The following is a 23882-nucleotide window of genomic DNA, read 5'->3' as shown; positions in this document are numbered from 1 at the left end:
GCTCTCTAGCTGCTGTTACTGATGTAAAACACAAACCAAAAACACTGGCTTTTCCTCTCTATGGAAGGACGGCAGTGACAAGCACCTTCCAGCTCAGCAGCCTGCGCGCATGACACTTCTTTTGAGTACAAAAACAATACTTTATAGGCACCAACCGAATTCCATCGGTACTGCCGAGCACCGATTCACGTCAAATCAAAAAGGTACCATGTTTTGGTACCAGACCAGCTGCGGAGTGTCACAGCGTTGACCTTAAAACAATTCAATTCACAAGATGAAGCCAGAGGAAGAGGACAACATTTATACCAAGGAGACAAATTAAAGCTACAGAAGCTGAAATAAGTCATCGTTTTTAGTATATGGATACAATAAAACCTACCTGTTAATAAATATCAATGTTATGAGACATGACGCATCCCGGTGGGTAGAAATGTCCAAACAGCTCTATTTCAACCAAACTAAACCTCCAAAACTTCATTTGTGTCTTCACACATGAATTAAAATAGACTGAAAATCATACGTTATTTAGTTAGTGACAATTATCCAACAATAACTAGTCGGTAGTTAGTATTACAAGTATGTGAGAAAGACCATTCACAGCCAACATCTCTAGTGATACTTTATTTAGTAAAGTAAGCCTGGAATATCCATATACATCCATTTAGACGTCATTGACAGGTAATCCAGCAATTACAAATAATTTACTACATAGCAGACAGCTTGCATAGTGAACTTTATCTACTACCCCAATGGCGAATTATTTTTGTGCCTCTGAAAGGCACCACAACCACACGATCCAAAGCAGATGTCATTGAAACACACTTTAAAGCATTACCAACAACACAAAAGAGTTGTAGAAAGCTGTACCATCCGTTGGATGGACTATCTGCTAGCTTCGGCAAGGAAAGCTTCTTAGCTAACGGCATTAGCATGTACCTTGGTCTTCTTCCACACACAAAGCGATTCAATGACTACAATCGCCCCCTAGCGACGTAGTAGTGTAGTTCACGACAAACAACTCCGTTTTCATGTGGAGTTTGTATTACGCTACACTGGTGCTTTGGTTAACGTCATTAATCCGCTCAAACGGTCCGACTCAAACCAAAACAGACTCTAACCAAAGCAAATTTTCCCATAGAAAATCATGTAAATCCAATTAATCTGTTCCAGACATCCAAAAATGTTAACACAGAACACATTTTATAGACCGTAATTATAGCTTTACACGCACAAAATGCAAACGTAATTACAAAAGACAAATTAATCGGCAGCTGAACATCACTTTTACCTAGTTTTGCAAAGAGGGAGGAGGAAAGATTATGCATGGAGGGCAACTGTTTCTGCACTCGTGCCACAAAAAAATCGATGCATAGAGGTCTGTTGAAGGATTTTAAACATGCACAGTTTTACATTCAAAAAACAATGCCACAAACAAGACATGAATTGGAGAAGTGAACGTTTAACATTTTACCTGTAGACCCTTGGACAAAAAAAAAAAAAAAAAAAAAAAGACAACCATATTACAGCAATTTGTTCACCTGCGCTCAAATTTGATGAATGTAAAAACCAGAAAAGCACCGCCATCTATGCGCAAACAATGATGCGGGCGCGGTGCATATCAAAACATGTCTCATTCACATGAATGGATTAACTTTTCCAACACCTCTTGGAGCAAGTTGGGGGGAATAGTCAACAAATAATGGAATTAATGAACCTAAGGGTAATGCTTGCTGTACGTGTGACATAACGGGACCAAAATAACACCACGACTGCTTCATGGATGCGTGAAACGGTGGTGACAATGCATACCCGTGCGGGAACAATGCGCGTCGCACATAGTGCTGTCGTGTACTCGACGTATTGATATTAAGTCGTGCAGACAGCGCGGTTGGGTTTTCTTTACATACCTCTGAAGTGAAGTATCGCGAGATTCCCTTTTGTGCACGTGATCAAAGATGCCGGTGTATATAAAAAACGCACCCATTTTGACCGCCAACCAAGCGGGAGAACGCAAACCAATGCAAAATCTTAGCAACAATGTTGGATGTTAACCAAAAAACACGCTAACTGGGCGGACGTTAACCGAGGCACCACTGTACTTCAATTTGTATATTATTATATTTATTATTAACTTAATCCTCTTTTGCTCATCTGTTTTTAACTTACTCCATGGACTCCTGGCTATTTTCTGCGAGGGGAAAGGAAAGGAATATAAGTGCATAAAGCTGAGTTTTAGTTGGAGTTCCGTATTTTCATGTGGAAGAAATGTCTGAAACAACTGTGATGTTACAATGCAAACAGCTGGATGTTGTTTTGATTTATTTAACTTTCTATATCAAGAGACAAATATCTTAAATTAGAAATATAATAATACAATTAGTAAATTAGCATTTCTTACCACATAAACACACACAAAAGTCCCAGAAATTGGGACCGGTATCGATACTACTCTCCAGCGTGTACTCTTGTGTGTGCTTTTAAAAGATATTTTTGAGCAAATCTTGTACCACACACCAGGCAAGGAAAAGGTTTCTCTCCAGTGTGTACTCTTGTGTGCCTATTGAAGTTATCTTTTCGAGAGAATATTTTACCACAGACTGTACAACGAAAACACTTCTCTCCCGCGTGTATGATTGTGTGTGCTTTTAAATCACATTTTTGAGAGAATCTTTTACCGCACGCCGAGCAAGGAAAAGATTTCTCTCCAGCGTGCACCCTTGTGTGCGCTTTTAAAACGTGTTTTTGAGCAAATCTTGTACCGCACACCAGGCAAGCAAATGGTTTCTCTCCAGTGTGTACTCTCGTGTGTCTATCTAAACTACTTTTCCGTTGGAATCTTTTACCACACACTGTACAAGGCATAGACTTCTCTCCGGTGTGTATTCTTGTGTGTCTTTTTAAATTAGCTTTTTGAGAAAATCTTTCGCCACACTCCAAGCAAGGAAAAGGTTTCTCTCCAGTGTGTACTTCTGTGTGTGTTTTTAAAACATATTTTCGAGAGAATCTTTTACCACACACAGTGCAAAGAAAAGGTTTCTCTCCCGTGTGACGCCTGATGTGTTCTTTCAGCTTTTGCTTGTTGGCATAGGTTTTATCACATGGAGAGCATTTCCAGCGTGTGTTGTCAGTGTGACATGTCATATCAGCTTCAGAGTCTTCATCATCAGTGTCAGTAGACTGTGACGTTATGTCGTCACTATCTGATAGTGGAGCTAAGAGGTTGTCTGCTTGTGATCCTCCACAGTGGTCTCCATCAGCTTCTGTTGTCATGTGATGAGTGGAGCTGCTGTTTGGAGGCTCCACCTCGCTCTTCTCCTCACTTTGATCTTCGTACTCATCACCTTCACTCTTCACAGGGACAACAATAACTCGGAACTCCAGTCCTTTAAGTGCCTCCTGACTGATGCTGTGGTCCTCCTCTTCCACTTTAATGAGTGGGGGCTGTGGTTCTCCCTCTTCCTCTTCCTCTTTAATGTGTGGCGGCTGTGGTTCCCGCTGCTCCATGCTGGAGTTCGACTCCTGCTACCCAAGGGGAGGATTTTCTGCACTGATGCCTGCAGACCACAAGACAAGACGTGCTTTTCAATTCCATTACACATTTAGCAGGTATACGACCACGCTAGTCAGAAATGAAAACAGAAACCCCACATGAGCAAGCACTTGGCGACGGAGGCAAGGAAAAACTTGCCGTCGTTTCAGCCTCTCATCCACACGGGAACGGCGTTCTGGGTGACCTGAGACGGTATTTTTTGAGAACGGCTTCCAGAGCGTGGCAATCTGAAAACGCCGGCTTGCCGTTGCCATGTAGACAGACAATCGCCGTCACGTGAGCAGAAGTACAAGAGGGAGCCACGCGCGCGAAACAAAAACAACAGCAATGGCGGACTTCAGAGGTTTGTTTGCGCTGCAGTTGGCGCTAGTAGCAATACTGCAACAAAACCTCGCCGCCCTCCTATTTATAATTATTACGTTTACGTGTAACATTAGTCGCATTGTACTGATTATTTCCATGTTGTTGCAGACCTCATCTGGCTCCTCTCCATGCGGAGCAGCAGCAGTTCCACTCACGAGTTTCCTGGCTGACAGTGCTACTCACCTTATCGCTACGAGAGAGCCCAGCCACCCTACAGAGAAAACTCATTACCGATTGTACCCGTGATCTTAATATATAATGCCATAACATATATTCAATAATATATCAAAGGCATTTCATTGTGTGGTTTGTTTTTTAAGTGTACAGGAGTAGGAGGTACATGACTTCCAGTCAGATGTCTGGAAGGGGTACACGACTGTGAAAGGTTTGGGAACCACTGGTCCACATCAATGAGCATCTGACAAAACGCAACGCTGACATCCCCAAGAAGGCACGCGACTTCAGGAAGCAGGGGAAAGTTCAAAACACTTGGAGCGCCACCTGCAAAATCACCTCAAGTTAATCGGAGGACCGGAGGGAGCCAAAGTTCTTGTTGTCAAAGACATCAAAGAACTGGACAAATACGATGACAGCATCTCAACTCCAAGGACGTGAAAGACATAACCCACAAAGACTTAATGCAGTTTTGAAGTCAACATCCTCAATGTTTACGTCTCTTTTTTAACACCATCCTTTCATTCAGGAAATGGAAAAAATGTAAATGACAAATGTCGCAAAGTGAAATCTTGAGATGTGAATGAATGATCAGTAATAGACATGGGGAAGGCGTAGGATTAAATATTAGCGCTGCTTCTTCTTACTCCTTTTCAGACATGTTGAATTGTGCAAATGTAACCATGTGATGTTCCTTCGTGTAACTTGTTCCACATGTCTGAAGCAAATAAACACCAAACCACACCTTAAAAAAGGTTTGTTTCTTAAGTGTGCAGGAATAGGGGGTACATGGCTTCAAGTCAAATGTCTGAGGGGGTACGCGACTGTAAAAAGTCTAGGAACCACTGCTTTTGACAAAGCAATGTATCGTTCTCACTACTGAGCACGTGTTGTAGCTGGATTATGGTCGTTTCCCCGCCAAAACGATTCACCGTCAAGCATTCGCCCACGAATATGGCAAGATGGTTCCCCGTCAGTATCGAGTCGTTTCCCCATCTGACTACAAGACACAAATTTAGATCAATCAAACAGCATCGTCATCATCCCACCAGCAACGATGTGGAGGCCATGCGTCAATACAGCCTATTGTGTTACTGAATATGTTGCTTTCTTATTACTTTTTACGGCAAAGAATACTTGTAGTTCTAACAAAAATGCGCAACTATAACTTTCACACAAATAAAAACCATATAAATAAACCACATAAATTTGTGTCTCTAACTTTCACTTTTTTGTACATATTTATGCGGGAAACGACTCGACGTTGACGGGGAAACGTCTTGACTGGGAAACGACCATGTAGCAAATGTTGGTATCAATCGGACACAATGTGAACAATTAAGGTGGTATATAAATAACAATGTAACAATACAACAACAAAAAGACACATTTATGAATATAAACACAGCAGTGTCCTGAAAACAAACTAGCTATCCCATCACGCTGGAATCGATCACACTGACACCACCCCTTGATATCGGCATGATGGTTATGTGGCTTACGTAAAGAAAATGGACATTCACGGAGAAACATTTTTGATAAGTCCAGTTAAAGGTCAGCTTATAACCATATGAAAGTATGAGTTAAACTAACCTGCTTCTGTGTAACGTGATGCTTCTTAAACACGATATCTATGAGTCGACCTCGTCGCCCGTTCTCCTCGTTTGTTCGAGAAAGTTCGTCCTCGTATTCTGCTATTGTTCTTTCTCACACTACAACTGACTCACCACAGCCGGCAGTATTTCTACTTTACACACACTGACATAATCACCACACTTTGCACTCACTTGAGCGCTGCTCAGCAATGTGTTGATAACTTCCGGGTCTCTTTGTTAGCAAGCTAAGCTAGCCTGATAAGCGTCAAAGTTCTTGGAGACGAGTTTATGCTGAAGTGAGTAAAACTGTCACTGGCTGTGTACAATATAAGGGTCTGCAGCCGACAAGGCCAGAAGCCTACCCGGTCGACGAAGGTTAGACGCCCGGAGATTCCTCGCCAAGCCGCGCGACCAGCCTTGTGAATTTACACCGTCGAGCGGTTAGCCTTCCTCACACTTCCTGGTTGTGTCACGTGTTCTCGTGTTTACCCTGACGTCATGACTCGATGATCTCTGCCTTCCATCACAAAAGGACAGCGAAAACATAAACAAAGCGAAGAAGAACAAACAAAATCTGACATAATAGAAGCGAAGTTATTATTATTTAAAATGTAGGTGTTACAGGAGAGAGAAGACCGGTTTTCAGTCAGCAGATTTATCTCCAGCTCAGAGCTAAACCTGATATATTAGACCAGGGGTGTCCAAAGTGCGGCCCGGGGGCCATTTGCGGCCCACGGCGGTGATTTTATCGGCCCACAGCAGAGTCTAAAAATGCACTGTAACAAGGAAACTTAAAAAAAAAACAGCAAATCAATCAAAAGTCAAAATATCAAGAGAAGACTTGTAATCTAGCAAGGAAAAAAAGCCATAATTTCACAAGAATAAAGTAATAGTATGAGGAAAAATGTCATTTTAGTCGCATGAAGTTGAAATATTAAAGAATTGTATATTTATTTAAATAAAAAAATGAATAAAGTTGTAATTTTTGGAAACTTGGGTTGGGGGAAAATTTAGAACATGAGACTAAAGAGAAAATATTAGGAGAAGGAAATGCAAGAAGAAAGTTGAAATACTCGGAAAATTATACAAAAAAAAACAACAGCAGAAATTTGTCGAGAGTAAAGTAAAAATATTGAGAAAAAAAATTCTAATGAGAAAGAAATTGCAATTTTACAAGAATAATCTTGTAATATGAGGAAAAATATCATTTTAGTAACAATGTTGAAATAAAAAGAGAAAAAATATTATGGGAATAAAGTTAAAGTAAAAATAAAATAAAGAAAATTAAAATAAAGAAAATTTACAAAAGGAATGCTGAAATGAAATAGTTTGAAAATTAAAAAACACCCCAGCAGAAATGGAAAACACGTCTGTAATTTTACGGGAATAAAGTCAAAACAATAAGAAAAAAAGTCATAATTGAATGAAGAACAAAAGTCGCAATTTTACAAAAATATTATTATGGAAAAAATGTCATTTTTAGTAGCAAAGGTGAAAGGCATTTTTTTCTTGAGCTGCATATAGTTTCTTAACATATCTCTATGTGTTGGTTTACAAAATAAAGTGCCCCTTCCATATTTTCATTTTTTTTGTGCAAAACAGTTTTGCGTTATCTCGCAAAACTTTTGCGAGGGAATGCAAAAGTTCGTTCTTTTTTTTTTTACCCATCATATTTTTTTTTGATGGGTAAAATATCAAAAAAAAAAGAATGAACTTTTGCGTTCCCTTGCAAAACTTTTGCGAGATAACGCAAAACTGTTTTGCGAGGGAACGCAAAAGCGACTGTGGTAAAGATGGAAACATATTGACATATTCACACTTCCGAGATCAATAACTCCCAAGTGAATGTGGAATGAGGAGTTGTCAACATTAATGCCAACCGCCATAATACAGATGAAGAAGAGACATTTGTAGACGGTCCCTGCGCTCCGGTCTCGCTGCCGGCTTCTCACAGAGATCAACATAAGTCAAACTGCACAGAACACGGCTCGTTTTGATAAAAACTGGGTTGTAGCTGTTTTTCTGTGTTGCCACGGTTGGAAAGAGGTATGGTTTGCTGTGTTAGAGACATTCACTTGGGAGTTATTGATCCCGGAAGTGTGAATATGTCAATATGTTTCCACCTTTACCACAGTCGCTTTTGCGTTCCCTCGCAAAACAGTTTTAGGTTATCTCGCAAAAGTTCGTTCTTTTTTTTTTTTTTTTTTAACCCATGATATTTTTTTTCTCCATGTCCCCTCCGGGGCTCCGTAATTTTTCAGTATGTGGCCCTCGCTGGAAAAATTTTGACACCCCTGCATTAGACAATAGTAATATTAATAGCTACATTATTGATTGATTACTTCTTGGCCCCTTCGTTCATTTGTAGGCTACAACACTGTGATCAGCAACAACACATTATTTTTTAATATGTGCTTATATATAAATATAAGCACTTAAGTATCATTTAAAAACCTCATCTATACTTGCATTGTATTTATAAGTTTTAATATATGTTTTATTTAAACACATATATACTTGATGTAATAAAACAATGCTGCATCCTGCACAGTATCAAGCATGAGGGCAGGTCAAATAATGATGAGGTGCAGGAAGCCCAAAAGGAGGAGAAGGTTTGGAGGCCATCAGTGATGTTCTATGGTGGTACCACATGTCTGGCTGTCCTGGAGCTCCATCCTGATCATGGTTATCTTTCGTACTTTAGTGTTCTTTATCAAGTTTATGGTGGATGTCTTCTGTCTTTACATAATCGAGAAAGAGTATCGTCTTTGAAACTGGTTAGTGACATAGATAGGTACAGCAGATACTGTATATAGATAGCTAGCTAGATAGATACTTTATTCATCTCCAAGAAATTCACTGCAATTTACTGGCAGTGTAGATAATCATTGCAGACTGCTCTCAAGACAGAAGCAAGAGAAATGTAAATACAAGATCACATTAACACAGAACCTATGTACACACACACACACATATATACAGATACACATACAGCGGTATGAAAAAGATTTTCCTTTATAAGTCAATGGTTGTTGGGATGAACAATTTCAGTGAAATATATCATTTGAGAAGTGAAATGGAGTTTATAGGATTGACAGAAAGTGTGCAATAATTATTTAAACAAAAGTGGGCAGGTGCACACATTTGGGCACCCCAACAGAAAAATGACAATATATTTAGTAGATCCTCCTTTTGCAGAAATAAGAGCCTCTAAACGCTTCCTGTAGCTTCCAATGAGGGTCTGGATTCTGGTTGATGGTATTTTTGATCATTCTTCTTTGCAAAACATCTCCAGTTCACTCAGGTTTGATGTTTCCTAGCATGGACAGCCCGCTTTAAATCACACCACAGATTTTGAATAATGTTCAGGTCTGGGGACTGAGATGGCCGTTCCAGAACGTTGGATTTGTTCCTCTGCATGAATTCCTTAGCAGAATTTGAGCAGCGTTTAGGGTCATTGTCTTGTTGAAGTGTCCAGCCCCGGCGCAACTTCAGCTTTGTCACTGATTCTTGAACATTGTTCGCAAGAATCTGCTGATACTGACTGGAATCCATGCAACCTTCAACTTTAACAAGACTGCCAGTACCTGCACTGGCCACACAACCCCACATCATCATGGAACCGCCGCCAAATTTTACTGTGGGTAGCAAGTGTTCTTCATCCTCCATGCATAACGGCCCATTGTTATGTCCAAATAACTAAATTTTAGTTTCATCAGTCCACAGCACCTTATTCCAAAATGAAGCTTGTCTAAATGTGCTTCGGCATGACAGTTGTTTTGAGGCTCCCATGTCGCCACTCAGAGAAGATGCAAAGAGAAGAACTTGAAATTGGCCACTTTTCCCACCTCAAAGAGAGGCTAAACCACTCAGATTAAACAATTGAAAATGGTAGGTGTGCAGAAACAGTACCTTTATTTATTTAGTGACACAGAAAACAAAGCAGTTCACATGGATGCACAGTCCTGTTCTATCAGCCCAATGTGTGCGGTGGTCGGTTAGCTCAATAGCATTGTCTGGTACTCTTCTGTTTAGTCATTTATCAGTGAGAATTATGACATTGCAGGCTAAAAGTCTCTACTGTGGATGATGTGGAATCATAAGTCGTTCATTTTATTCACTAAAGAGCCCACATGAGCGAGAAAAATGCCTGCGGTGTGCTAGGTTGATGTAAGCTTGATGTGTTCCTCTGCACTTTCCTCACCTTTGTTTACGTTCTCGATACTTGCGAGCACTTCCGCCCCGCTGGGTGGTGTGTGTAGACGCTGGTACTGTGGAGCTCTGAGAGACAAGTCGAAGTTCTGTGATAAAAATGTTGGAACTGCGAAATCCAAGATCCAGTAACTCAAGATGTTAAACGAGACCCCATATGAGCAAAATAACTACGAAACTGTAAATCTCAAAGAGACGCTGGGCTTTGCTGTGTGTACGTGCTGCCATCTTGCGCAGGTGTAGGTCTTATGACGCAAATGGGGATGAATATGTATCAAAATAGGCTATTTAACACAAAAACAAAGCCGCAGAATGGCGCAATCTTGATCAAATGACATTTTCATGAATCAACTGTGAGACTAATTTCCACTAGTGTGTGTTCTTGTGTGTCTTATCAAAGATATCTTCCAAGAGAAGCTTTTACCACAAACTCTGCAGGAAAAGGGTTTCTCCCCAGTGTGTACTCTTGTGTGTCCATTTAAATTACCTTTATGATAGAATCGTTTACCACACACAGTACATGGAAAAGGTTTCTCTCCAGTGTGTATTTTTATGTGTTCTTTCAAATTTGACTTTTCATTGAATCCTTTAGCACAAACTGAGCAGGAAAAAGGTTTCTCACCAGTGTGTACTCTTATGTGTGCTTCTAAATCACATTTTTGAGAGAATCTTTTACCACACACCAAGCATGGAAAAGGTTTCTCTCTAGTGTGTACTCGTGTGTGTTGGATTAAAACACGTTTATGAGAGAATCTTTTACCACACACTGTGCAAGGAAATGGTTTCTCTCCAGTGTGTTGTCGTGTGTGTGTTTCGAAAACACCTTTTTGAGAGAAACTTTTACCACACACCGTGCAAAGAAAAGGTCTTTCTCCGGTGTGTATTCTTGTGTGTTCTTTCAAATGTGTCTTATTAACAAATCCTTTGGCACAAACTGAACAAGGAAAAGGTTTCTTTCCAGTGTGAATGCTTGTGTGTCTATTTAAATCGCCTTTCTGATAGAAGCTTTTACCACACACAGAGCAAGAAAAAGGTTTCTCTCCAGTGTGTATTCTTGTGTGTCTATTTAAATCTTCTTTTTGATAGAATCTCTTATCACAAACCGAGCAGGCAAAAGGTTTCTCTCCTGTGTGACGTTTCAAGTGTGTTTTCAGATAGCGCTTATTAGCATAGGTTTTATCACACTGAGAGCATTTCCAGGGTTTTTTGTCAGTGTGACATGTCATACCAGCTTTAGAGTCTTCATCATCAGCCTCAGGAGAGTGTGACGTTATGTCGTCACTATCTGATAGTGGAGCTAAGAGGTTGTCTGCTTGTGATCCTCCACAGTGGTCTCCATCAGCTTCTGTTGTCATGTGATGAGTGGAGCTGCTGCTTGGAGGTTCCACCTCGCTCTTCTCCTCACTTTGACCTTTGTCATCATCATCATCTTCACTCTTCATAGGGACAACAATAACCTCCAGGCCTTCAAGCTCCTCTTGACTGATGCTGTGATCTTCCTCTTCCTCTTTAATAAAGAGGGGCTGTGGTGGCTCCTCTTCCTCTTTAATATAAGCAGGCTGTGGCTCCTCCTCTTCCGCTTTAATGTGGAGGGGCTGTGGCTCCTCCTCTTCCTCTTTAATGTGGAGGGGCTGAGGTTCCTCCTCTTCCTCCTTAATGCGGGGGGTCTGTTGTTCCTCCTGCTCCATCCTGGAGTTCCACTCCTGCTGCTCAGAGGGAAGATGTTCTTTGGTGACGTCTGCAGGACACAAGAGGACAATGTCTGACAGCATCTCATCAGTGTCCCACAGAAGTCAGGGTACCTCCAGCTGACACTAGTAGTATAGTATACAGCCAGGAGGGGAAAAAAAAACACCTCATAAGGTGCCCTAATGATTTTAAAAGACATTATGTACTCCATTTATTGAACCGTTGTGCACCCAAAGGGTGAAAATGTGTTAAAACATGCACCACTACTGTGCTGCCTGTGCTACTTTTTGTTTTATTTGATTCGAAAAAAGCTTTGATTTCTATTCTGTTGCTTCAATGATTCTTTTTAAGGAGTAAAAATGGATAAAATCACGCCTGAATGGAATGACCGGAACTTGAAATAGGTGGAAAATACACAGCTGCTACAATAAAGCGCACATGAGAGCAGTGGTGTGGGTTTGGTGTTCTGTGTGGAGAGCGGCGATGGAGAGCGCTAGCTCAAATGACAACAGCGACTGGAGTGGAGCTGTGGAACACATGTAAACAAGATGGCCGCGGCGCTCCGTCGCGGATGAAGATGAGAGCATCACATTCACGCGAATGGAGAGGTGACAAGGTGGGAGACAAATATAACGGCGAGCCATTTGTGAGGCCTGATTTTTTTGAGGAGGCATTTTTATGATGCAAATGTATTACTCTTTTCAACGCGTATTGTTTTGAGAAGACAAACTCTTTACTTAAATGACCCAGCAACTAAGCGGAACTACGTTCCTCGTCACAGAAATCCAAACCAGAACTGGACTCGTGGGACCAAATGGGGGGAGTAAGTCACTGTTGATATAGTCTACTGCTGATGGGGATGTCACACAACTTCATGTCAAAAAATCCAAACTATCCCTTTAACTTTCCCAAAGTCAGAAATAAAAACACAACAGGAGTGGAGGCATCTCGAATATGTAGCCTTACCTTTTGGTAGCGGTTTGAGCGCGACGCTGATGCGCTACGGGTGAGTCTGTGGTGGAGCTACAGTACAGCCGGTAGCTGGCTAAGTGTCAATACACCAGTAACGTGTTTCAATGGTAGTAACAATGTTAATAATAATAATAATAATAATAACAATGTCGCTGTAGCTTGGTTAATATGCATGTCACATTATATGTAAATGGAGTGTTGTTGTCGCTTTTTGGACAAGTTTTCAGATGACGTTATAAGAGGAATAAGTATGTCCCATATGTGCAGTAATGCGCTGGCTCCTTTTATCTGTCTTAACATCTTTAAAATGCACAGAAAAGAGAAAGACATGAATGTTCATGTCTCTCATAAGGATTGTGGATGATGGGCAAAATTCCCAAAAAAGTACAGTTTTCCTATAAAGTTAACATCCTCAATCTTTTATTGTTTTCTTTCATGTTGAAATGCTGCAAATGTCAACAAGTAAAAGTTGTGGTGTGAATTAATTCTCAGAAGTAGACTAGGATTAAATCGAAGCGCTGCTTCTCCCTACTCCTTTTCAGACATGTTGAATTGTGCAAATGTAACCATGTGATGCTCCTTCATACTTGTTATACATGTCTGAAAAAAAAAAATCAATACCATATTTTACCGATCTCAATTATAGAACGTGTGTCACATGCAGTACCTCGTGGTGGCCACTAAGTGGCAGTGTTGACATGTTTTCCCTTTGTGACAAGTTTTCCTGTTCCACTATAGAAGTGTTTTGTTCCAGTTGACTGATGCCGCAGAGTGCTTATTCCTCCAAAAAGTATTTTAATATAAGACCAACGGGCTGAGTACTCACGCAAGGACTGCTGCGACATATACCTCTGCTTACGCTGACTTAATATTGCATATTGCATCCCGTCCTAGTGCTGCCCAAATTATTCTTGCTCCCAGGTTCTCAGTAAATAGCAGCTGCACTTTCATAGCCAATATTAAGCTGATACGCTGGAAATGACCAGGCCGGGACCCTAAATGACCATGGTGATCTAGCCTCATTAGAAGACAGCCTTTGTAGTACAAGCAAACCTGGCTTAAGACTCAACAGACCTCGCTAAACCACCAAACTTGCTTTGCAGTACACCCCTCATTTATATATCACTAATGTATTCCCTTTACACCTTTCTTTTACGAGCAGGGTATGAAAGAAATGAACCCCTTCATTTCAGGCCTTATATAAACAATATCCTTATATACAGTAAACAATATCAATATCAACAATGTAAATATCTACACACACATCTGTGAATATAAACACAGAAGGAAACTAAAAATGGCTATCTCGTCACGCTATTATCGATCAGATATCGGCACGATGGATATGTCTTTACATAAAGTTTTCACGGAAAAACACTTTTTATAAGTAGTGTTCATGAACAGTTTAGAACCACGTGGATGTAAGAGTTAAACTAACCTGCTCTGTGATGCACAACGTGATGCTTCTTGGAGACAGCGACCAGTAGTTGACGTTGTCGCTCGCTCTCCTCTTTTGTCCGGGACGAGCTCCTCCTCGCTATCGTTCTTTCTCACGCGACAAACATTTCTTCAACAGCAGCAGTTAGTCGCCGATTCAACAACGCTCTCAGTAGTTGTATTCTACACGCTTTCACACAATTACAACGCTTTACACTCACGCTTTGATCTTTGCTGAGCGATGTGTAACTTCCGGGTTTCCTTGTTAGCAGCATGCAAGCTGAGCTAGCCCACGACGCTTCAGTGTTCATTGAGTATAAACTCGTACAATATACTGAAATGAGTAAAACTGTCGTTCACATTAAATATTTTACACAATTAGCCATTGTGTTTTTTCTCGAAAAGCTACCCGGAAATGGAATGCACTTCCAAGATGGCGACATTTTAGCGCATGCGCATTGTTGATTGGCAGCTTTTGCTGTCCGGCAGGTAAAAAATATAGAATTTTGTTTTAAGTCGCAGTATGGGATTTTTATTTATACTTGTTACACTGTAAAATAGACGGTGTTTAATACATGTAAAATTTTAGTTTAAGTTCAATTATTTTGTTGAAACAGTATTACGATTATGGATTTGCATAACAACGCTTTTTCCGCCTCCAAACAGTAAGTTAAGGAAAACTGAGTCATGATCATATTTAAATGAAATAATGACAGGTTACATGGCTATTTATTTAAACTCATATTTTGGCTATATTGCTTTATATTTGTATATCTACATTTGTATAAACACTAAGTCCCCAACTAACAACACAATTGGTTCCAGACGACCGTTCTTAAGTCGAATCGTTCTTAAGTAGGGGAAAAGGTAATATTACCAATGATATAGGTACTACATGTACGTGTATACATATACAGTATATGTGTATGTATGTAAATATGAGTTTGGATGCAGTGGTAATATTAAACGAGGATAATTAATGAAAAAAAACAACAATAATAAAAATGATATAATAATACGTAATGATAAATGTTATTTAACTTTGAAGAGGAGCGGTCGAGCATACGTCGTTGTGGTGGTGGAGGAGGAGTTATTGAAAAAAAGGACAAATCGTCATCGTTAGACTCTTCTAAAAGAGGTAGTGTTCTGTGGGTGGTGTAGAATTAAGCAGGCCTATTAACTCTTCATCAAAATCTTAAAAATCTCTAGAATTTACATTTTGCACATTTGGATCTTAATGAGGTTTTAAGTAGAGCTACAAGATGCAAAAACAAGAAGGGGGAGTGAGACAAAAAACATTTATTAAAAACAACAATTAAACTGAAATAGGCTGTTTATCAGCTGATCAAAAGTTTAAGACCACAGGCTATAAAAGCCAAAATCTGCTCAAAATGCTCATTTTCTGTCAGGCATTCACACTGTCATGCCCTCCTGATGGCTAAAGCTAAGAAGCTTTCTCTTTTTGAACGTGGTCGGATTATTGAGCTGCATCAAGGCCTCTCGCAGCGTGCCATTGCTGCTGAGGTTGGGTGCAGTAAATCAGTCATTCTACATTTTTTGAAAGATCCTGAGCATTATGGAACAAAAAAGTCAAGTGGTAGACCCAAAAATATCACACCTACGCTGAGCCGGAGGATCCGATTGGCTGTCCATCAAGACACAGGGCGGTCTTCCACCCACATTAAGGATCTTACTGGTGCCGACTGCAGCGCAATAACCATCAGACGGCATCTGCGGGAAAAGGGTTTAAAAAACAAAAAACAAATTCAAAGACCTCGTCTCCTTCAACGCCACAAAACTGCCCGTTTAGACTTTGCCAGGGAGCATCAAACATGGGACATTGAAAGGTGGAAACATGTTTTATTCTCTGATGAGAACAAATGTAACCTTAGCGGTCCAGATGGCTTCCAACGTTACTGGCATGACAAGGAGATCCCACCTGAGATGTTTTCTACCCGACACAGTGGAGGGGGGGTCCATCATGGTCTGGGGTGCTTTTTAATTCAGTGGAACACCGGAGCTTCAGGTGGTGCAGGGTCGTCAAACGGCGGTTGCTTACGTGCAGATGTTGCAGCGGGCATCCCTCATGACTGAGGGCCCTCGTCTGTGTGGTAACAGCTGGGTTTTTCAACAGGACAACGCTGCAGTTCACAATGCTCGCTTGACCAAGGACTTCTTCAGGGAGAATAACATCACTCTTTTGGACCATCCTGCATGTTCCCCTCATTTAAATCCCATAGAGAACATTTGGGGATGGATGGCAAGGGAAGTTTATAAAAATGGCCATCAGTTCCAGACAGTTGATGCCCTTGGTGAAGCCATCTTCACCACTTGGAGCAATGTTCCCACTAGCCTCCTGGAAACACTCGCATCAAGTATGCCCAAAGCAATTTTTGAAGTGATGAACAAGAACGGTGGAGCTTCTCATTACTGAGTCTTACTGAAAACATTTTTTGTTCTGGTATGGAGAGTGTTTTGTTCTTTTTTGAGCGATGGTCTTAAACTTTTGATCAGCTGATAAACAGCCTATTTCAGTTTTTTTGTTGTTTTCAATACATTACTTTTTTCAAATTGCTAATGCTTATCTCACTCCCCCTTCTTATTTTTGAATATTGTAGCTTTACTTAAAACCTCATTAAGATCCAAAAATGAATGAAAAAAAATGCAAATTCTAGCAATTTTTCAACTGGTCTTAAGATTTTGATCAGTAGTGTGTATATATATAAATATATATATATAGGATTAAAATAAAAAAGGACTAGATTTTTAGGGGGCTTCAGCCGTCAGTCAAATAGGCCTAACGATGCCACTGCATTCAGCAGAACATATTTACCGTAATGTATTTAACTTGCTGTTCTGCTGTTAACTTGTTATTAGCAACATACTGACAAACATACTGGCAAGTGCCATGATCTACAGTCCTCCTGGCAGCCTCATCTTCGGTTTCTGCCCTGCATTTGACCATGAAATTCAGTGATTTTTTTTTTTTTTTGCTGAACAAAATGTTAAAAATGATTGGAATTATACAGGAAATACATTTATAATACAGTTCTATAGACAAATATATTTATTTAATATAATATATTTATTTATAATATATTTACAAATATATTTATTTATATATTTATTTATTTAATCCATTTTCTTTTGAGGCTGTGCCTCACCTGACCACATGTCACTGGATCTACTATATATTTAATATTATGTTGTTCTATAATATGTTATTTTATTGTTATATTTTAAATTGTATGTCATTTTATTTTTTGTGGCTAATATAACAATGGGTGATCTTACAGAATAGGGGATAAATACCATTAGATGTGGGGAACACACCTTTTCTGGAGCTGACGTATATAAAATGTATATTTACAAACTCACTTATCTGTTCTTAAAAACACACACACAATGATGAACAACTGTCTCTGTCTCCTTTCTTTGTGTACAGGATTAATTAAGCACTGCGCTGTTCACGTGATGAGGCGTTCAAGCATACTCTGTAATTCTGTGTTAAAGTATAGGCTTTCAGACGTCAACCAATCAGAGGATGGAACAGTCTTGACGTTACTGTACACCTGCCAGTTGCCCCTGCGAGGCGAATCTGAAATCTGATGGGTTAAAGAAACAGCCTCCCTAATAGTTGTAATGACGAGATGAAAATCTTCCGAGCGGTGTGGGAGAAGGAGGAGATCCAGTTTCAGGAGTAATTAAGCAATGAAGAACAATTCATTTCAACAATTAAACAACTTTGGAAGCCTAACTTCGGACTGCCTCCAGGATTCGTTCATCTGGCGAGAATGTTGGCCGCACCCGAAAGGGAGAGCTGCCCTACACTTATGTTCAAGCATCCTTGTTCATGCTTCTTGATATCTTTATGTGCACATCAGACTTTAAAACAAAGTACTTTATTGACCATAGATCCGCAAGTTTTATTGAATTTCACGCAACTGCAGAAGTCTATAGAAACCTAACAAACTTAAACAGGAAATGAACACAAAACAACTCAAAAGTAGTTTTTCCTACAAGAAACTCATCTACGGGAAGAGGAAGGGAAAAAAAGAAGATGGCAGGGCAGTGTTTTCTCATCATTTACTTGCGGTGATGACTCTTAGACGCAAAACAGTTCATTTCCAAGTACCGGTAAAAAAAAAAAAAAAAAGAAGAAAAAAACAGAACTAAGAACAAGTTTGGAAGATTTTTGATAATTCAAGGGTCCTTGATATCAGAAGATATACATTTGATAAACATATATGGTCCCGATACTGATGATCGAATATTCCTTGTAAATATATTCCTTACAAATTCAACATTAACAGGACAGCATGTAATGGCAGAAGTGACTATAGTTAAGATCAGAGGCATATACATGGATGGATTATCAGATTAGTTGATATGTAAATTAAATGAAATCATTTCAAATGTTTGGACCACCACCCAGCACCGCCCAGTGGTGGGTGAGTCAAATTCACCCAGGAATATCCCAGGATATTAGGGACGGCCAATCACGCTTCAGCAAGAAACAGCAGATTCAATCAATGAGCTTGTAGGCGGTCTAAAGGGAAACCTCATCTTGAGCATCTGCTTGGTCTGAGCGCTTGAGCAGTCTTTGTTCAAAAGTAACACTGTTTTCCGACTGCAGGAGACCAGAGCTGCCTTGTGAAAAAGTGCGAAGCGCGTATGAAGATGGCATTGCAAAATTTCATCATAATGTCAGTTGGTTTTTTTTTGCACAACTTTAGTTTTTTAACGAGTGTGTGCTTTTGTGTGCCTTATCAAGGATATCTTCCTCGGGAAACTTTCGCCACAAATTGAGCAGGAAAAAGGTTTCTCTCCAGTGTGTATTTTTATGTGTTGTTTCAAATTGGACTTCTCAGGGAATCCTTTAGCACAAACTGAGCAGGAAAAAGGTTTCTCTCCAGTGTGTACTCTGGTGTGTACCTTTAAACTACCACCGTGACGGAATCTTTTGCCACACACTGTGCAAGGAAAAGGTTTCTCTCCAGTGTGTAGTCTTGCGTGTGTTTTTAAGCTACCTTTGTGAAAGAATCTTTTACCGCACACGGTGCAAAGAAAAGGTTTCTCCCCTGTGTGTACAATGGTGTGTGCCTTTAAGGCACCTTTTTGAGACAATATTTTACCACACACCGCGCAAGGAAAACGTTTCTCTCCAGTGTGTATTCTTGCGTGTTCTTTTAAATGCGACTTATCGGTGAATCCTTGACCACAAACTGAGCAAGGAAAATGTTTCTCTCCAGTGTGTATTTTTATATGTTCTTTCAAATTGGACTCCTCAGTGAATACTTCAGCGCAAACTGAGCAGGCAAAAGGTGTCTCTCCTGCGTGTATTTCTGTGTGTCTCTTTAAAGAACACTTTTGAGAGAATCTTCTATCACACACCAAGCAAGGAAATGGTTTCTCTCCAGTGTGTACTCTTGTGTGTGTTTTTAAACTACCTTTGAGATAGAATCTTTTACCACACACCGTGCAAGGGAAAGGTTTCTCTCCAGTGTGTACACTTGCGTGTATTTTTAAACTAGATTTGTGAGAGAATCGTTTACCACACACCGTGCAAGGAAAACGTTTGTGACCTTCGTGCTCATCATCTTCAGTCAGCACAGGGCCGACAATAACTGGGAACTCCTCCAGTCCTTCAAGCTCCTCCTGACTAATGCTGTGAGCTTCCTCTTCCTCTTTAACAGAGGTGGGTTGTGGCTCATCCTCTTCCTCTTTCATGTGGGGGGGCCGTGGTTCCTCTTGCTCCATCCTGGAGTTCCACTCCTGCTGCTCAGAGGGAAGATGTTCTTCACTGACGTCTGCAGGACACAAAAAGACAAAGACTTTATAAAACTCCAGCTTTGCTTCGTCAAGTGAAGCATTTTCTTGCACCAGCATAAGTTCTGACAATGCCTGAGGACCTCATCAGTGTCCCGCAGCAGTCAGAGGAGCTTCAGCTTACACGTGGAGTAGTGTAGTATACAGTATACAAAAACATGTCATGGGGTGTCCCAATGGCTTTACGTGACAGTATGGATTTGTTTCGCAACGCTAAATCTTCTAATCTTGAACTGTTGCACAGAAAAGGGTGACAAAGTAGTTTTCCTTCTTTAAAAATTGAATATTTTCATAGTTAGAGTATAGAAAATAGAAAACCCATTGATGACCTTCTAAGTGGGGGTTTCAACATTATTACAGCCCTCTTGACGTGACATAACACCCCTATTTACCTGAGATCAACACAGACACCGCCTTCGTGTTTTGCTGAGTTATTTCTTGCATTCAGTAGTGATTCTCACCTTCAGTATCAAAAAGCTGGCTCTTGCAACTTTCTTTTGCTCCTTTTTGGGTTATTTTGCAGCCGTGAGCAAAAGAAAAGCGGACATTTGAGGTGAGAAACACTACTGAATTCGAGAAATAACTGATCTCTGCTGATATCGCTGCCACACCGTGTCTTCGTCATCAACCTGTCTTCAATGAAGGTAAAAGTAACCTTAAAGCAAAACTACACTGTTTTGGAATTTTCTGTGCGTTCTAAAGCTATAAAAACCGCTAACAAGAGGCAGCTAATAAATGCACGTAATGGGACACACCTATTCCGCCTAGAAAGACCACTATTAAGACACTTCCAAAAACCTCCAACAAGGTTTCACGGTTTTATAAACATGCTGTGACCATGTAGTGACGGGTACATTCATGATAACATGTAATACTTACAGCATTTTGCCGTATTTTGGTCATTTGAAGCAATAACGGAACTTCTTTCCTGGGCGCATTTCACATAGCAACATAGAAACGAACGCTACACCTAGCGTTAACTTTACCAAACTGAAAAATAAAAACACAACAGCTGTGGCGGCAGCTCCAATATGTAGTGTTACCTCTCGGTAGTGGCCTGGGGTATTGTGAGCGAGTGTGTGGTGAAGCTAGTCGCTAGCCAGCTAGCAGCTAGCTACCTGTTGTGGTGTTGCGAGGTGTCACTACGCCTGTAATGTAGTTCTTTGGCATAACATAATGTTAATAAGAAGAAGAATGTTGCTGTCGCTTGGTTAATATGCAGGTCACATTATACTGTATGTAAATGGCGGTTGTTGTTGCAGTTTTTGGAGGTTTTTTCAGAAGGCTTTTTAGCAGTTTTTATATCTTTAGGATGCACAGAAAAGAGAAAGACATATGTCTTCATGTCTCATAAGGATTGTGGATGATGAGCAAAAGTGCAGTTTTCCTTTAAATGTTAAATTGTTTTCTGTATGTAAAACTATAATTGTCATTGATCAGCACTGGAGACTTCTTTTTGAAGAAGAGTATTTCCTACTTACAAATTTGGACCATCAGAAAGCGAAAATATACATGTGCCTTGAAATTCAAACATTACAGTGATTTTTGAAGGGCATCAACTACAAACATGACCATTTTTTTAAAGAGTACCTTTGCAGGGACCTCTTGGCTGATATTGAGTCTTAACAACCATTGATGGTGGCACGACATCAGTTTTGGAAGCCAGAGCTGCCCCCGCTTGTTGACAAGGCAGTTCACTGAGCATCTGATAACACACAAAAAACACACATGACAAAAATGGGCCACAAAAGGTACGCTGACTGATTGGCAGTGATTGACACTGACAGATCTATGCAGACACTAAAGATACAAGATGAGAGGGACGAGTCGCTGTTAGCTAGCCTTGAAATTTGGCATGTGAGGCCACATTATTACTCTTAAGAATATATCTAGTAGAAACTTTATTTATTGACTTACTGCCGCCTTGGGACGCTTTTCCACCGTTGAGTTTCTTCTGGGTTTTTGACTTTTTCTTTGTGTCTTGCCATCTGCGTTAGGCCTTGTGTTTACACTCGCAGGTCCCGGTCTGGGTTGAGGAAAGATAGTCGGGACAGCTGATGGTAGAAGCACCCTCCGGTAAAACACAGGCAGTCCCAAACTTTCCTTTATCCGAGGCCCATTATCAAAACAGGTGTCCTCGAAATGCGCCGAACACAATTCCGAAGAATCTGACGGTGTAAATGTTACCCGTGTTCGTAGCACTTGCCTGGCCCACTGTTCGCGGCGGATGGGGTCTTTTGGAAATGCAAACAGACTTACTCCGTCGGCTCGAGTGTTCGAGCAATAGCCTGCCACACAACGAGCGGGCATGATATCAATAAATTACTAATAACTGAAAATCAACAAAAAATGCACCACAAAAATGTGAAAACACAGCGCTCCATGCGTAATCCGGAGAGGAAGTGGTCTCGTCGTGATGCCACTTGCTCCTCCTCCTCCTCCAATCTCCGACCTGTTTGTTTTTCCAAAGGGCACAACATTTAAAAACAGGTTACATATGTCAACATTCAATCTGATCCCGCTACCTAAATATGGATATCGGCCAGTACCAATACAATTCCAATACCAGTGCTCTGTTTACTTTAATATGCAACGACGCCAGGTAGGCAGATAAGAGTAAATCCTGCTTTGTAGTACAAGCTCTGGATGGCTTGATACTCTGGAAATGTTCATGTGCTTCACTATCATTGTTTTTCTAGCAGGGTAAGAAAGAAAATCCTGGAGACTGGATTCATTTCACGTCTTCATGGGAGCTCGGACGCCAGGTAGCAACAAGGAGTGTGGGTCCGATATCAACAAAAAAAACAAGTGAAATATCAATACCTCCTATACCAGAGGTTTCTGCTCTAAAATCAATATAAATACTTTAGTCATTTGGCATAGTATATATCATTAACATGAACACAGTGGGAAGTAGCTCATTTGAGATGTTGTCGAAATGGTTGGTGGGAACTACTTTTTCTTCCGCCTAGCTAAGTACGTAATGCATAAGTGCGGCGGCACGCTGCTCTGTCAATCAGCCATGCATGAATTGTGAACTACTTTCCATTCTTATAGCAGTTCTGAATAATTAAAAATGTAATTTAATTGTTTTATTATTTTACCTTTAAATGTTTAAAATAACATTTTCACAGATTTTATATGATTTTGTTGTGTTTGTTTTTACTGTTGCCGTATATTAGCTTGGCTATATTGTCAAATCACATCGCTATCTCAATAAACGCCAGAGTTTAAAAATAATTCGTTATGCATTGAACTGAAATACACCACTTTTAAAAATGTACCAGACACACTGGGTGTAACAGTACCTGCTCAAAGTATCGGTATCGGATCGGCATCGCCGATACCAGTCTTAATATTAGCCAATTTCTATTTCACTATATATAAACAACATGAACAATGTAACAACATGACAGCAAAATCACTCATAGTTGAGAATGGAAACGCTGAAGAGAACTGAAAAATAGCTATCATGGATCTTGATATCGGCACAATGAATATATGGAGTACGTGCGGAAAACGGACAATCAGATAGAAAACATTTTTAAAGTATTGTTAATGAACAAATACAAAACTTATAGTCATGTGAAATGAAGAGTTAAACTAACCTGCTCTGTTACACAGCTTGATGCTTCTTGATAACGTCGATAAGTAAACGACCTTATCGTTTTTGCTCCTTTTTTGTTCGAGAAAGCTCCTCGTGGTGTGCCGTCGTTCTTTCTCACACAAAATATATTGCTTCAACAGCCGCAGTTAGTCGCTGATTGACCAGCGCCCTTAGTATAAATACTTTACACACTTTCACACAATCACGACACTGTACACTCACGTTTGTTCTCTGCTGAGAGATACGTTGATAACTTCCGGGTTCCTTTGTTAGCGCCTGGCCAAGCTAAACTCGCCCCAGAAGCTTCAAAGTTCAACGAGATTAATTTGTACTGAAATGAGTAAAACTGTCACGCACTCTCATTTAATCTCCGCGTCGTTCACATCAAATATTTAAAACAATTATCTTTTGTGTTTTTCCTCGGAAGGCTACCCGGAAATGGAATGTATTTCCA

The 23882-nt window shown here is 40.3% G+C and overlaps 3 protein-coding genes across 4 annotated transcripts; all 3 read right to left on the bottom strand.

Annotated features, from left to right (window-relative positions):
• Positions 1 to 454: 454 nt before the first annotated feature.
• Positions 455 to 6155, bottom strand: LOC129194456 (gastrula zinc finger protein XlCGF8.2DB-like). Of its 2 annotated transcripts, none has more exons than XM_054799759.1 (2): positions 6045 to 6155; positions 455 to 3554 (listed from the first exon to the last, which is right to left on the bottom strand). In XM_054799759.1, exon 2 carries the CDS (start codon positions 3502 to 3504, stop codon positions 2446 to 2448), a length of 1059 nt encoding a protein of 352 aa, XP_054655734.1. In that variant the 5' UTR covers positions 3505 to 3554; positions 6045 to 6155; the 3' UTR covers positions 455 to 2445. The 2 variants fall into 2 exon arrangements, with proteins under 2 accessions (XP_054655734.1, XP_054655743.1); XM_054799768.1 differs by having other exon boundaries at positions 5681 to 6132.
• Positions 6156 to 8681: 2526 nt separating this feature from the next.
• LOC129193841 (gastrula zinc finger protein XlCGF52.1-like) lies at positions 8682 to 14420 on the bottom strand. Its single transcript, XM_054798599.1, has 2 exons — positions 13994 to 14420; positions 8682 to 11632 (listed from the first exon to the last, which is right to left on the bottom strand). The coding sequence occupies exon 2, from the start codon at positions 11580 to 11582 to the stop codon at positions 10254 to 10256; it is 1329 nt and encodes a 442-aa protein (XP_054654574.1). The 5' UTR covers positions 11583 to 11632; positions 13994 to 14420; the 3' UTR covers positions 8682 to 10253.
• A 3488-nt stretch (positions 14421 to 17908) lies between these two features.
• On the bottom strand, positions 17909 to 23681 carry LOC129167852 (zinc finger protein OZF-like). The gene is made up of 5 exons (XM_054752506.1): positions 23651 to 23681; positions 22009 to 22109; positions 21739 to 21875; positions 21412 to 21526; positions 17909 to 19802 (listed from the first exon to the last, which is right to left on the bottom strand). Exons 4-5 carry the CDS (start codon positions 21524 to 21526, stop codon positions 18733 to 18735), a joined length of 1185 nt encoding a protein of 394 aa, XP_054608481.1. The 5' UTR covers positions 21739 to 21875; positions 22009 to 22109; positions 23651 to 23681; the 3' UTR covers positions 17909 to 18732.
• Positions 23682 to 23882: the final 201 nt, after the last annotated feature.

Source organism: Dunckerocampus dactyliophorus, chromosome 1 (genome assembly GCF_027744805.1).
Source record: "Dunckerocampus dactyliophorus isolate RoL2022-P2 chromosome 1, RoL_Ddac_1.1, whole genome shotgun sequence".
Lineage (NCBI taxonomy): Eukaryota > Metazoa > Chordata > Actinopteri > Syngnathiformes > Syngnathidae > Dunckerocampus > Dunckerocampus dactyliophorus.
The sequence above is the reverse complement of the archived record's forward strand: the minus strand, read 5'-3'. Positions and strand labels throughout refer to the sequence as shown.